Here is a 15957-nt window from a genome sequence, read left to right as displayed (position 1 = left end):
CACCTTTAGAGACACAGCCTACTGCAGCTGGAAACCAGGCTAAAGTTTGGTCAAGTCCCTCAGCATAGTGTTCAGGAAGGTCTTTTGTGCCATGTGGGAGTTCAACAGTTCACATAATGTGTTGAGGCTTCACTTAATTTAGCCCTGTTTGACTTTAAAGAGAGGTGAAAACACTGTTATTTGAAATATTTCTAATTATTAGGATGGAAATTATTTAGATATTGAAAACTGCTATGTATTTATTCCGGACGTGATCACATAAACCTAGAATCTTTTGGACTTCCTAGGTGTAAAGTAGCATTTTACTGCCAAGAACCGTAAGTGGAATCATGTTTTCAACAAATTCAAGGGTGTAAATGAACTAACTACCATCTGTGATAATAATTGCTGTGCAATTTTTTCAACACCATTGTTTATGAAGCAAAATTATAACCCATTAGAGCATTTGCAAATTATCTATTATAATTTTTACAACATAGGAAAAATCACTGTTTGTTTTACCATAAACATAAAATTAGATATTTTTATGTCTATGTTTGTTTTATCATAGATTTAAAAATATCTAATTTTATGTTTATGATAAAACAAATGTAGTTTGTTCTAGACATAAAGCTAGATATTTTTATGTTTCCCCCAGAATTTTAACATCACATTTGTGTCGATGTCTACTCTCTGGAATACAACTGAGAGCCTATCAAAAAAAGATGCTAGGATTTCTACACAAAACCTCATGCCCTGTACTCAGAAAAGAACATCGCCAAACCTCGCTCATATTTTTAACTAAATTCTAACAACACTACATATTAGTTTATCAGCTTGTTTTAAATACATACTCAGGAGCTCCTGAGAGCATTTCACAGCAGAAAAATCATCAGAGCTAATGTTGATGACCCTGAATCATCAAGAAAAACACTAAATTTTGATTAGTAATCTCCATACATAAATAAGGAAATGAATGAACTTGAAGATTTAGGTGCCAAATTATTTTTTTAAATAAATAAAGTCTGACTGCTCTAAAACTTTAGTTACTTAGAAAATTAACCTATATGGAAGTTAATTCCTTTGTGTGACTAAATGATATGCTTCTCTAAAATACTTTTGAAATTGAACAAGTGTTTGCTGGAATATGGAGTAAAGTATTTAAAATGAGTAAAACTATCTTTATCATTGCCTTTCTTATTTTGCCATTTTCAACTTTATTCAACAAAGCCTTTATTCAACAAAGCCATGTAGTGGAAAGAGAATGGGCTTTGGATCCAAACACCAAATCTACCATATTCTAGTGAGTCTACGTTCACCAATTTACTTAATTTTTCCCAGGCTCAGTTTCAACATTTATAGAACATAATGCTTACCTGATATATTTTGTGAAGATTAACTGAGATATGAATAAGGTATAAAAGTGTATGACATATGAGAGTCACTCTGTATCAGTTCTTGATTTTGGTGGTACATACTGTCTTTAAATTGATTTTACCGCAAATAGAGTTTTCCTTCACCAAGAATGTTGCCCTGACTAGGGACCTCACATACCTACAGCCTTTCTGATCCATGTTCAAGACCCCTTTTCTCAGCTTTAGTAATGAATAGTTGCAGAGCCATACATATATTATTTAGAAAATTTAAAGTAGTTTCAGATTTATAATCATTTACCTGTAAGTAATAATAAGTATTTCTATTTTGTAATTTGCTGACTTTTCCTTTGAAACATACAATATTTTGACATTTCCTTTCACTTTCATTTTATTTAGTTGTGGAATTATTCACTCATGTCAAGGTTTTACAAATATGACTCTACTGTCAAAAGAAAAAAATTTCTGTATTTAATATATCCAGTTTTCCTTTACTCAGCCAGTCGTTGGACTGATCACTCATTGATTCATTTATTCATTCGATAAATATATATTGAGCACGTATTATGAGCTACTCACTGTTCTAAAAAAAAAAAAAGAAGAAGACCATTGCGATTGCTACGGTTCTTTGAGAAAGATACACAATTAAGGAGATAAGACCTACAGTGATTCTGAACTGAAGACCACATTTGGAGCCGTTTAGCCCCACATTCTTGGGAATGGCCACAAAATCTCTGAAGTATATAGTGTAAATGTGATAACAACCCCATGAAGCTCCATATGTCTTTCTATATTAGGATATACTAGATCTATTTGGGACACTGACAACAGTTGATGAGAAAGAGAGAGACTTAGTTTAGAGAGGCTAGTATTTGTGTATTACATTATACTAATCATAATGTGTTACAGCACATTGACTAAAACTATCAAACTATAGCATTATAATCTATTTTGAGTTAAAATGCTTTGAGAAAAATAACAGACGTGACTGAATTGAATTCATAAGGCTCTGACATCTATTGAGCTGCTTTCAAGTTTCATAATACATTTTTTGAAAAGTACATTCCTCACCCAGGAAAGCACCATTGCTGCTCAATGAGGCAGAACCCTTACTTTTACAGAGAGGGGCCCCCACAAAGTGCAGTTGGTGGGGAGAGCCAACTGTGGCTCAAGCTCACACTGAGCTCTTTTCCCTTCTCCATGCCTTTCTTTACTCATTCACTTTCCTCTGCCTAGAATATTCCTCTCAACTTTCCAAATTCCCACCTATTAAAATCCTGCCCCTTAAAGGTTCACCTCAAACACCAGCCATCTTCTTCAGGATGACTTCTTTATCTCCCATATGGCACTTAATGTATTTTCTTTGTGTTGTAATTACTTTAACCATTTGTGTCCTTATCCTACTCAGTTTTAAAACTCCTTGAGGGTAATGACTGCGTCTTGTTCGTCTTTGCATCCTCCACAGTGAGAGCTAATACAAACCCTGCACATTGGTGCTTAATACGTGTTAGCAGAATTAATTTACTCACATATTCTCTAGGATTCCTTTATTTATTCATGTTCAGTTTATCAAGAAGAGGGTAATAGGATTTTGCATTTATTTTTTTATGTCTGGCTTTCCCCCTGTCTATATCCATTCTATTAAAGTTTTACTTTCCTTTTACTTTCTCCCATTGTGTCCATGAAGATATATTTAAGGAGAAAATTACCATCCAGGCCAATAGCTTGTTAATTCCAATAGCCCAAAAAGAGAGGTAATCTTGGTCCAACCTGATTGTTGGGGAAAAAATAGGTCAGGTGCTTCTCTTCTGGAGAAGGATGAGAAGCATAAAGTGGGAAAGTTAACTTATGAATGGCCACCTCCTCAGATTAACTACTCAATGATTTGTCAAAACATGTCATGCCCTGCAAGTTAAAAGAAAAGATGATTTACATGAAAATTGTGACTTCTAGGTCATTTCCATTTGGAGTTCTTCAGTTTGCAAAGTCCTCCCCATTACTATGGTGATGATGCGTATGGTAGAATTTACCCATTAATAGAAGCTGATTTTTGCCACAGTCACTTTTGTAATGTTGATTATCAAATTTTATTATTTAGGATTTCAAATATAATTCAAAATAAACTTTAAAGATTGCTATTATTAACTTAAAGGAATTTGCTAGATATTGGCTTTTTCTAATATGTTCTTGAAAAAGTTATCTATTTTTAGTTAAAATACTTCCTATTTGCCAAAATCCTAAGAGTCTGTACAAAAGGTTGGTAACTTGAGTCTGACTTTATTCGCCAACCTCACTTCTCACAACTTCCTGCCTTGTTCTTTGTGCTCAGTTGGTAAACCAAACATACAATTTTTCTGAAAACACAATACTGTTTCACCTTAATGTCTTTGCTCATGTCTTCCTACCTACCCCCTGGACGCTTCTTACTCAACCTTCAAAACTCAATTCAGGTCTCATCTCTAATAATAAGTCTGCCTTGGAGCCCCAGCCAACAAAAACCATGTTTATCTTTGTCTCCCTTGTCTTACATTTTAGCACTTACTATCACTTAATATGTTTTGTTGTAATTTTCTGTGTATTTGGCTTTTATTTCCAATAGAACATAGGTTTTGCAAGAGGAGAGCCATAACGTGACTTTATAGTCCCATTTCCTAAAAGAGTGCCCTTCTCCTCATAGGTCTTCATACGTGTTTGAATTAAACTGTCCAAAAGCCCTTAAGTAGATTTACAACACCATCTGGGATATTCACCTTTTGAGAGACATCAAAACTGATATGGTTACAACTTAATAATTAAATTTCACTACAAGAATATGTCTTTAAATTTATAAGATATCTGAATTTTATGAATAGGAAATATAATTGTTGTTTCCTTTTATTGATGATATAATTTTCAAGTGTTAGTTTCTTTGAGCAACAAAACAGTGTTTTATAACTTTTAATTTCGAGACAATTGTAGATTCACATAAGTTGTAAGAAATACAGAGAGATCTCTTATGCTCTTCACTTATTTTCTCCTAAGAGTCTATCCTTCAGTGGCCGTTTAATTTTGCATCAAAGTATACACATATAGAACTATAATTTATTAATCTAACAACTGTCAAAATTCTAGTGTCTCTTTCCAAAAGTACTTTTATAGGCAAACTTCATTATCCTCACCAAAAACCAGAGAACACTGGAGAGATTCTTCATGAAAAATAGAGAAGCCCTATAGACTCAAGTTCCTCAGAAAGTCACTCTTACATTTGCAGATGTGTATGATAAAAGCCGTCATTGTCCATTACCCACAAGATTATCAAATTATGACTTACTGACATATGATGTATCCAAAAAATTATTTTCATAATTTGAAAGAACCTTAAATCATTCAGGTCTTCCCTCTTTCTACTTTAAAGCATATGGAACTTTTTCAAGCTGGCCTTAAGTAGTTGCAGAGTGGCAAAAATGGTTAATTGATTGATGGATTCTTTGAATATTGAGTTTCTATTTTGTGCAAAGCAGAAAGAAACCCAGGAGTTTCGGAACTAAGTATGATCTACCATGTGCAGGGCCACTCAGAAATAATTGGGCAAGGATTTGGTAATATTTATACCACAACCTTTTTCCTTTTGCCAACTCAGTCTGTTGCTATAGCTTAATCCCACTACTTTTCGTTCACCTTCAAAAATTTTGGTTTATTCTTTCCTAAAATAATCCTTCACTCCTTTTCATTCTAACAATTTCCGGTTATAAAAGCATGCATAGGGAACACCTTGCAATTTACTGACAGTGTTTACTTGCCTCTTGGGCAGGCAAAGGAAATAGCAACCTAAATATTTTGCCCCAGATTTCTACCGCCTGCCTTGCTCTATGTCTTCTGCTTGTGACATAAATAAAGTATATTAGATTTCCTTCTCTGTCACTCAGACATTATCCTCTGTGGCATGCCTGTTAAAGACTATTATCTTGATGAGTCATTTTGTCAGATGGTTTTCCAACAGGGTTCCTTGTGGGAATGGGAAAAAGGGGGAAGATACGATGGAGAGGCAAAATAGTCAGAGATTGAGAGCAAGAGTATGAAAGCCAGAGGCTTAGGTCCATCATTACTGACCTATGTCACTGTATCACCTTGTGTGTGAGTTACATAATCTCAGTATCCTCCATTTTTTTCATTTGTAATTGAGACTAGTCATACCTCCTTAGAGAACTGTTGTGAGAATTAAAGAAATAAACTGCAAGAAAGCACTTTTTAAAATATGCAAATAAATGTGTGTGTATGTGTTTGTACCTTGAAAACAACTACCAGCATAAGGAAAAGGGATGTTAAAAATAAAGACAATGTCTCCTTCACCCTTCACAATCTTTCCTTGGTTTGAGCTTGCCAATTGAGCTCTATCTCACGCTATTAAAGAGGGGGTGTGCTGTGTTAGGTCAGAGGCTTTCTACAGGACATGCACAGAATGGTCCGTGGCATGTAGCTCGGGCACAAGTCTCTCTGGTTATGTCAACTTCACAATGAGGGAACTCAAGCATTTCTATTGACCTCCACGTGGCTCATCAACCTGTGAAGGAGAGGGAGGAACAAAGGCATTTATATCTTGAGAACAAGTGACTCTTTTCCTATGGGAAGAGTATAGACATTCAATTTGTTGACCGCATTTAGGCTGGTATATCTTATGATAGGTAATACATGATGAATGATAACATATGATCATCTTCCAGATTTAATGGGCTAAGCCAGTGGGAATTTGTATGTTCTGTTCACGATTTAGACAGCTTGTTGAAGAGGAAGTTCCAAAATCTAGAATTATTGGAGGAAAACTTCCCTCTAATAATAATAATTAAGGAGGCACTAAGCACTAGGCAAGGTCTAATTATTTTATATGTATATCTGACTTAATTCTCACAAGACTATAGGGAGGTACTATTATGTTGCCCAATTTACAAATGAAATTAGGATATAGGCATTTCAGTGGCTTCTCCTGCCATCATTCATCAATAAATGCAAAGCCGGGATTCTAACCCACACAGTCTGGATCCAGAGGTCTTTGCTAATCACAACCCTGCTAGTCTACTCTGAGAAAGCTTTCCCAAGAGTTACAAAATAAGTAGTTTTGGTACCTGAGGTCTTCTTAATCTAAAATAGGTGGGCAGTTTTGAGTAGAATATCAAATACCTTCCTTATAATTACCTACAAACTTTTCAGAGAAAATTATCTTTAGATGCACCAATCAAGACTTGTGTATTAGGGGAAAATGTCTCTTGTCTATCAGTTATTAATTCCTTCAGTTCTCTATTCTTTCTAGGAAAAAAAAAAACCCACTTTAACAATACTGACGGATTTTCTCCCAACCCAAAGTAGTGATTCTGCTATTTTAAAGACAATGTGGATGTTGGGATCAGTCTGTCTGTATCTCAGAATGTCAACACATTTGCCAAAAATGAATTTATCAGTTAAGTGTAGCCAAGAGATTTAGTTTATCTAAGTGTCCTACAAAGAAGAAATAGTTTACCACTGTTTTTACAGATTGAGGTAAATCTGACATATTATTGACATATGCTATAGATTTAATTTAATACCATAGTACAGATGTGTGCTCTGATAAGCTTTTGTGAAATCTAGGCTAAGATGAGTAGAGTTGTTTCAATATTTATGGGGTTGAAAATGCAGTGTTAGCAAAGGAAGCATTTTAATTAAAACAATATTTTTCCCTATATACTCAGAGTAAAATGCAAGGAATTCTTTTAAAGACTTACTACTTGTTTCCATATAGTTGCTGGGTTTTTAGGCACATTGAAAGAGGTTGAGGGGTTTTTCCCCAATGTTTTTAATCTTTTGATTTCAGAACCATCAAAAAATAAACTCAATAGTTTCTTCTGATTTTTCCTTCTTTCAACTAAATTTATGTGACTTTAAGTTTAGCCTTTTTTAATTGTATGTTTTAGGTATCTTGGAAATAACTTCAGTGGAAATAGGAGTTGTTGCCGTCAAAGCCATTAACAGCAACTATTATTTAGCCATGAACAAGAAGGGGAAACTCTATGGTTCAGTAAGTATTCTGCTTTTATTTTCAAAATCCACTGCACTAAATCATTACCACAGTTTTGGAATGTTTTCCCCCAGACATAGAATCGCTTTGTTATCATTCTACTGCTAGTAAATAGAGCCACAGTGAGCTGGTCACCAGAGTTTCAAGAGCTGACAAGGCAGCTCTTCCAACTCTGTAATCTCCTCTGTTGTTCACCCATTAGTCTACCACACAGGCTGTTGCTGGCATTCGTCAGTCAATGCTAATGTTCTGAGCTAACTGGTCAGACTCTCACGGAAGCATCTGGTCATATTGGCATGGGCGCTGCAGACAGCTTGGGGAAGAATCATTGCGAACAAAGATCTGGAACTGAGTAGAAGACCACATACTGTGTGTGTGTTACAGTTGAAGCTAAAACAGGGGCTTGAGTGTTTTGTATTCTGTTAAAATCTGAAATGGAGAGACATATCAAGAAATTCATCATTTTGCATGCCATTCAAACTCCAGAATTTTATTTACCCAGACAATAGTAATTAATTCAGTTACAGAGCTGGTATCAAGCCAGCTTTGGTACGTACATCCCTGTGTTCCATATCAAGTACTAAGGAATGTCACTTTAAAATGTGAAAATAAACTTATTTTGTTGATTAGCATAAGGATTATTGCAGTGCCTGCCTAGAGCCAGCAGCTCTCAAACTCGAGTGTCAGAATCACTGGGAGGATTTATTAAAACACGCTCCCAGATTTTCTGATTCAGTAAGTCTGTGGTAGGGTCTAAGAATTTGCATTCTAACAAGGTCCTAGGTGTTCCTGATGCTACTGATTTGGTAACCACAATTTGAGAATCATTGCAAATTGATCCCATCATTGGTCTGGATATAGAATAACATTGCATTTCATTTATATCAGGTCCAGATATAATTGGGGAGCCAGGCATACTTTGGGTCAGTCCCTTTGGCTAGGGTAAATGCTTTTGGGGTGGGGGTGTGGGGTCAGAGAAATTTTAGTTAAATTTTTTCATTATACATTGCTCTATTAATGAGCCTAGAAGATAATGGACCATTTTAAAAGGTGGTTCCATTTAGGGGTTCACAGCATTATCACTTTTGAGGCATTTTTATTTTTCTTTTCAATGAACATGGCCAGGTCCCTCCTTAATCTACTATATCAGAATTACTGGGTAAAAGGACCAGGTGTATAGTCTTTGAAGAGATACTGATACACACATACAGTCAAAACCAATGCTTTAAAGTAAAGCCAGCTAAAATGAATTTAGATTGAGGAAGAAAAATGTAAAAATTTTAATTGCAATGAAAGATTGAAATAATTTTTAATTAATAAAGTATACTTATTTTAAAAGATGACATCCAGGATAAATGCATAACTCTCAAATGAACTGTCATAAAACTGTCTAATACTTTTCCTCCCATTCCCCCACTTTTTTCACTTTCCCAACATAGCTCATGTATTGTGCCTATGTACTTCTTGAGCTCTAAGGTTGGTGACTTATTTCATTCTATCTCTACATCTAAAGTAGACACCCAGTTGCTTTCTATCACATCACCCCATTTTAATTATGTGCATCGCACTTACTAGATATTTCTCTCATTAATGTGTTTGTTGTTGACTATCTTCTCAAAGTAGATTGTGAACTTCAAAAGAACAGGATCTGCCTTGTCCCCCACCATTTCCTCAGCACTTAGAACCATACAATGCACAGAGTTGTGCAATGCGTAAAGATAACTACCTCTCCAGATAGCTCAACCCATCACAGACTATGCTCTCACTTCCAGCCTGTCTCAGAAAGAAGCCCATACTCTAACCATAGTGCACTGGTTTTGCAATTTTGCATTACCACCAGGAAGAGGAAAAAATTATGGCTTGTTCAAATTAAATGAAAAATCTACTCAAATTGAATGTCCTGCTCAGGGTGGAATAGGACTAGAATCTTTGCTTTTAAAGGGTATACCATCAAAATTCCTGAGTATATACCTAATATAACTCTGTACATCAGGTGACAGCTCTTGTAATTCCTATCTTTATTATTTTTCAGGTAATTTTTATTGATTCCATAAGCCTTCTTGAAAATAGCAATTAGGCGAACACCCAGAGTGATTGATTAAACCAGCTCTATATTCTATTCTCTCTTGAATAGATTCCCCTATTCCCTTTTGGGAAATATTTCTCTCTCTTATATTTCATTATTCATTCTTTGAACAATGCATCTATTGTATACTGACTTTTCTCCTGACTGATGGAATTAAGTAAATTATAAAGCTGAATTTAAATAGGACAAGCTCTCATAGGGCATGATTTAAGGACCAAAGAAATTTCCCAGGTATCCTGAGAAAAATCTAAAACCTTTTTCTAAATTACCAAAACTCTACTGTTGAGAACTGGCTTTAGCCTAGATTTTTTTAAAAAACTTTAATACTTATGATTTTCCTAAATGCTGTAAACAACATAGATTCCTAGGCTCCTCCTCCAGAGATTTTAATACAATTGAGCTATGGTCTAAATATTAAAACATCTGAGAGGAGGAGTCTGGTACAGGTGTACCTCACCTTAAGTAACACTGCTCTATAAATTCATTTTGGGGAGGAAAAATAAGCATCTACTCCTACTTTTCTATACACAGTTCTATTTTAAATATAAAATCATCTAAAATAACCTCGGTCCTCCCATAGTCTCTAAACTGCACCTCCTTTATTGAAATGAATATAATTATCCATGTAAAAATCATCTCTGCTTTGAAAACCATAGTTTTAGATAAAGATGAATAAATAGAAAAAAATAAACCCATATTAAGGATTTAATTTCTTTTCTAATGTAAAATTTTTGTTATATCAAAATCCTTACGTTAAATAATTTACCTTTTTCTTCTTACTTGCAACCAAATAAGTCATCATTTGAATGTGATATTTGAATATTACTTTATAAAAGAGAAGCACATAGGATAAATAAATTCCAGGAAATAAGGTTTAAACTGGTAACATTACCATAAAATATACCTGCTTATGATGGTTCTGATAATGTATGAAATTCTGATCTAGCCTGCAGAAATCTGGATATTTAAATGTACACACATTCAGAAATTAGGAATTTAGCAGAAATTTAAAAAAGGCCCAAGGTAAGAGAAACTGTTTGAACTGGCCAGTAGAGGCCTCAACTGAAAGATGCCTACAATGCCCTTGGTTTGGATAGAGAAGATAGACCCAAAAGAGTCAAAGCTCCGATTCCTTAGCTCCTAACTGCTTTAAGGGAAGAGGGACATTTCTGAAGCCAGAATCTTGAGCCCAGTGAGGTTGCTCCTCTTTGTTATTAACTCCAGAGTGAGATCTTGGATTTATGGAGTTAATGGGACATCAATCCTCATCCCAAAAGATCCCCTTGAAAATACTTCGTCATTTATCTTCTACTTTTGAGTGAGATCATACGGTATTTGACTTTCTCCCTCTGACTTAGTTTGCTTAGCATAATACCCTCAATGTCCATCAATGTTGTCAGAAATGGCTGCATTTCATTATTTCTTATGGCTGAGTAGTATTCCATTGTGTATATATACCACAGCTTCTTTATCCATTCATCCTTTGATGGGCACCTAGGTTGCTTAGAAGCCTTGGCTATTGTGAAAAAGGCTGTAATGAACATAGGGGTGCATGTATCTTTATGCATTCATGTTTTCATACTCTTTGGATAAATACCCAGCAGTAGAATAGCTGGATCGTATGGTAGTTCTATTCTTAATTTTTTGAGGAATCTCCATACTGTTTTCCACAGTGGCTGCTCACACTCATAAGTAGAAGCTAAAAACAACAACAACAATCACATAGAGACAGAGATTGGATTAGTGGTTACCAGAGGGGAAGGGAGGAGGGAGTGAGGGTGAAAGAGATGATTAGGCACATGTGTGTGGTGATGGATTGTAATTGTCTTTGGGTGGTGAACATAATGTAATCTATACAGAAATTTAAATATAAGATGTATACCTGAAATTTATATAATGTTATAAACCAATGTTGCTGCAATAAAAAAAAATAGAATAAAGTGGTATAAAACATAAAAAAGAAAAAAATACTTGGTCACTTGAAACAAAACCAAAGGACTACGACTGTAAAGTGGAATTTCCCAGGATCAAAGTCTTCAAGTTTATACAACAGAGGCAGTGCTAGTCACCAAGTTTAGAATTTCTTTGATATGGTAATTCACAAAGCAAGGTTGTTCCATGTTCTCATTTTCAATCATTCCTAGACCTCAGAGTAAAATTTATCAAAATTCCAAGTTATGGAAAATTGTAAACAATTTACAAAATTGAGAAATCTGGTATTTGGGAGAGGAAGACATCCCTGACTCCCACCCCCAGAGCCTCTTGGCTACCTAGAACTATTATGGTTTTCCTATAAAATCTGCTTTCTTATCAATGTGTGTATATTTATTGTGGATTTATACATAAAGTTTGCAAACTTGATAACCCATCTTTTTCCTGTAATTCTATTTTTTTCTTGGGACCCTGGTTATTACTCTGAAAAAAAAGTATTATAATACTATTCTTTATAATTGGCTCATCAAATATTGTTAGTGGAATGTTTTCATCTTGACAATCATTGTAGGCATTTAAACCATGTCATATTTAAAGCACACCAAATTTTTAAAAAGGCCCCAAAATGTGGTTGTAATGATCAATTAAAATGAATCATGTGCTTGAAATGTAGAATCTGTTTCGTGGTTATGACTTTTACTCTTCTATTATTAAAATTGTGTATTAGGTGCACAACTTACGTATAAATGGCAACAACAAACAAAATCCTTGAATTGGAGTTCTCTGGATGGTGGGTGTCAAATGGAATCAAGGATCATCACCATAGAAATAAAAGATTTTGTTTTTCCCTTGCAGAAAGAATTTAACAATGACTGTAAGCTGAAGGAGAGGATAGAGGAAAATGGATACAATACCTATGCATCCTTTAACTGGCAGCACAACGGGAGGCAAATGTATGTGGCGTTGAATGGAAAAGGAGCTCCCAGGAGAGGACAGAAAACACGAAGGAAAAACACCTCAGCTCATTTTCTTCCAATGGTGGTACACTCATAGAGGAAGGCAGTGTTTGTGGATGCAGTTGAACCAAAGGCTCCTGTGCCAGGAATAGTTGGTATCCTTCATGAAGACAGTAGCTCAATGGCGAAGATACATTGCAGATATCTGCTTGCTTGAAAGAAAGGAAGTCTTTGAAAGTTTTTGTACTCACTGCTGACATATGATGTTCTTTTCATTAGTTCTGTGTCATGCCTTAAAATTGAGGTACAGGCAGATCAAATGGCATGGAAGTTATGCCTAAGCGAACAACATTGTAGCTGGGTTTTTGGTTAAGTTTTGGTTTATGTTTTTGTTTTTCAAACTCTGAGATAGAACTTAAAAGACACAGAACAATCTGTTGAACTATCTTTGGGAAAGTTATTTATGGCATACGAACTCATATCAAAGACTTTCATTGCTCATTCAAGCCTAATGATTCAATGAGCAGTCAGACGCCCAAGCATTTACTGGAAAGCACTTGGGTCATATATGCACCACCAAAGGAGTTTTGGGCGTGGCATCGTGGAAGAATTGGATAGGATTAAAAAATGTAAACATGTTAGTGTAAAACTATTCTAACAAAACAAATAGTATGATATGCTTGTGCATTCTGCCTTCATCCCTTTCTATTTCTTTCTAAGTTATTTATTTAATAGGATGTTAAATATCTTTTGGGGTTTTAAAGAGTATCCTCAGCAGCTACCCTCTAATTGACCTTTTCTTTTTCTTCAGCACACTACATGCATGTTCATGACAAAGTGTTTTTAAAACTTGGCAAACACCTCAAGAATAGGAGGCGAGATTAGGGAAGCAGTGTGAGTGCCCCACATGCTAGCTGTTGACTTAATTTGCACTTCTGCAATAGAACCGTCAACAATAAATATGACAGTGCTGTGCCCTGGCTTGAGTGAGAGATGTCTGCCATCATTTAAAAACATACATCACTCCTAAGGCTTCCTTTCCTAAGAAATAGATCAGAAGGCCAAATTCTTCTCTTTCAATACATCACTGGGTCTCCAAGAATTTACTAAAAGAAGGAAGAATAATTGTTAAACACATCTTAGTAGCCTAGCCTCATTATTTACTAACGGTTTTTTGCCATATGTCACAGTGGTAAGTGATGAAGAGGCTGTGTGCATATATAAGAATGCTTTATAAGTCCCACAGACAGCATCTCCCCCAAAGGAACTATCAAGGAATTTGTATGAAGTACAACCCTCCCAGGGGCTTAAACTGAGCAAATATATCCTGGTATATGTGTAACCATATACTGAAACCTGTTCAAGCTGTATGATGTAGTCTTTACAAAACCAAATAAAACTTATTTTCTGTAAATGTCAAGAGCTTTGGAAGTTTCCATAGTAGAACCATATCGAAATTCATTTTGTTAGAGCAGGTATAGAAAACAGTACATAGAGTGTACCAGTCATCTTCATATTGTATTCCACTAAATAAATACATAAGCCTTATTTGCAGTGTCTGTAGTGATAAAAAAATGTAGAAAAATACTATGTGTTCTAAATACTTTAAGTGATAACTATAAGATTATATCGATGCTGCGGTTTTATCTTCATATTTCTTGTTTTGAAAAGGTCTGTTTATTTTTATTGTTTGGACACAGTATTTTGGTACAAGGGAAAAACTCACTAAATGTGTCTTTTTACTCAAGTTTAACCTTAGACAGGCTGGTGTTTTGTGATCCTCTCTTATAACTTAATTGTGTCAATGCTTAACCAGCACTTCCAGTTAATTTGTTATTTAAGAATTAGCTCTATTAAGAAACTTTCCCATAAAGTAATCCCATAAAAGGTCATATTTTTCTCATTCCTTAAAAAAAGGTGAGATTTCAAAAGAAATGCATTTGAGGCAGAGTGTTTTGGCTTATGGCTAAAGTTGCATTTTGTGGTACGTGGCTTCCAACTTGCTTTTTGACAAATGAGATTCAAAAATGTTTAATTTTTGTGGTTGGAATCTGTATGTTAAAATTTAATTGGTAACTGAGTCTGAGAGCTATAATGTAATGCATTCCTATCAGAACTAGATTATCTTTGTTCTTTTATTTTAAAATAATAATTGCACCTGACACATGAACATGGACCACCCACAACCAAAATCAAATGTTTGGTGAAACAAATACAGTATTAGATGACCACGGTAACAGCAAATAGGGCACAAACTGGATTCGTGTTTCACATAGCCATTAGATTACCAAAGAGACTATGTGTAAACAGTCATCATTGTAGTACTCAAAACACTGAAACAGCTTCTAGCAAAATGTATCAAAGCTTGCAGAAGCCAAAAATAGAAAACATCTCCCTCATCCTCCCCCCAACCCCAAACACACACATGAACGGAGATAAAGACAGAAAGAGTTTGGTAAGTAGTAATGAAATTCTCTTGCGTTTAAAAATGGCATCTTTGCTGGATATCGAGATAGAATTCTGGTCTCCTTTGCAGCTGGACTGTGCTACTGAAGGAAAAGCAATTCCGGCCCTGAAAGTTGTATGTTAAAAAAAAAAACCTTCACAATTTGGGGAGCTCTGCCTTTGTGGGAAGTGTGGGCCCTGGCCACAGTGTCAAAGTGTGTCAGTCACAAATGTGTGCCCATCTAAGTGTTGGTTCCAAGGAGACTCTTCATAAAGATATAGAATCCCTCCCTCCTTCTACCTCCCAAAAGGCTGAACAGTGTATAGTATGTTACATTTAAATAAATCAATAAAAATGCGGGGAAAAGAAAATAAAAATATTGTCCTTGTTTGTTTTATTAACCTAAAACTGTACCTGGTAATAAAGAGAGACGCTCCAGTGTTGTATGCATGGCAGGATGTGGTGAAATGCCCTGCAGCCCCAAACAACAACAGAAAAAAAAAAATCACTCAAATATTTGTAAGATTTCTTTAATGTTTTACACGTGTGAGTCAGCTATCCTTACTCTAATAGCAACCAAATGCTTTTGATTTTTCCTAAGTATTCAGGTTCACCTAGTTTACACAGTGGATAAAGAAGGATGAATTGAAAACAAGGATGGCTTGTGAAACAATGTTAAGACTTTTGGAAGAAAGCCAGGAGGCTGCAAAATCTGATTTCAAGGGGGTAGAGTAAGCCAATGAATTTTATTTGAAAAGCAGAGAGAAAACAATATATAATAATGCAAGTTGGGTCTAGGGCCCAAGCAAGGTTATGGACACTATTTAAATAGATCAGCATTAATGCTGCACAATTCTAATAATTTTAATGTTGTTACTTCCGAGTTTATGATTATACAGCAAAGGTAAAATTTACCTTTTCCTTACCAGTGAAGTCCAAACTTTATTTAAACAAAGATATCTGTAGGAAGCCATGAAACACTTTAGAGAAGGTATCTAGTGCATTAGAAGTAGCATATTTATATGCAAACAAATACCATGTTGATTAAGAATTCTTGTCTATTTTGCTAGACAGGACTTTTGCAACTTAAACTAAACTGTAAGAAAAAAACGAGGAATATTTTGCAAGGATATTGGAAAGAAAAGGGCAACTCTGTG

At 35.2% G+C, this 15957-nt stretch overlaps 1 protein-coding gene across 1 annotated transcript in view; it reads left to right on the top strand.

Moving 5' to 3' along the window:
• The window catches only part of FGF10 (fibroblast growth factor 10), an 81915-nt gene extending 67999 nt beyond the window's left edge, over window positions 1–13916 (top strand). The window contains exons 2-3 of the mRNA XM_004422794.3: window positions 7277–7380; window positions 12254–13916. Coding sequence (XP_004422851.1) covers window positions 7277–7380; window positions 12254–12451 — 302 coding nt within the window. The 3' untranslated portion in view covers window positions 12452–13916. The remainder of the gene's footprint in view (window positions 1–7276; window positions 7381–12253) is intronic.
• Window positions 13917–15957: the final 2041 nt, after the last annotated feature.

Source organism: Ceratotherium simum, chromosome 18, assembly GCF_057802395.1.
Source record: "Ceratotherium simum simum isolate JZ-2026a chromosome 18, ASM5780239v1, whole genome shotgun sequence".
Taxonomy (NCBI): Eukaryota; Metazoa; Chordata; class Mammalia; order Perissodactyla; family Rhinocerotidae; genus Ceratotherium; species Ceratotherium simum.
Note: the sequence above shows the minus strand (reverse complement) of the source record. Positions and strands in the feature narration are given on the sequence as shown.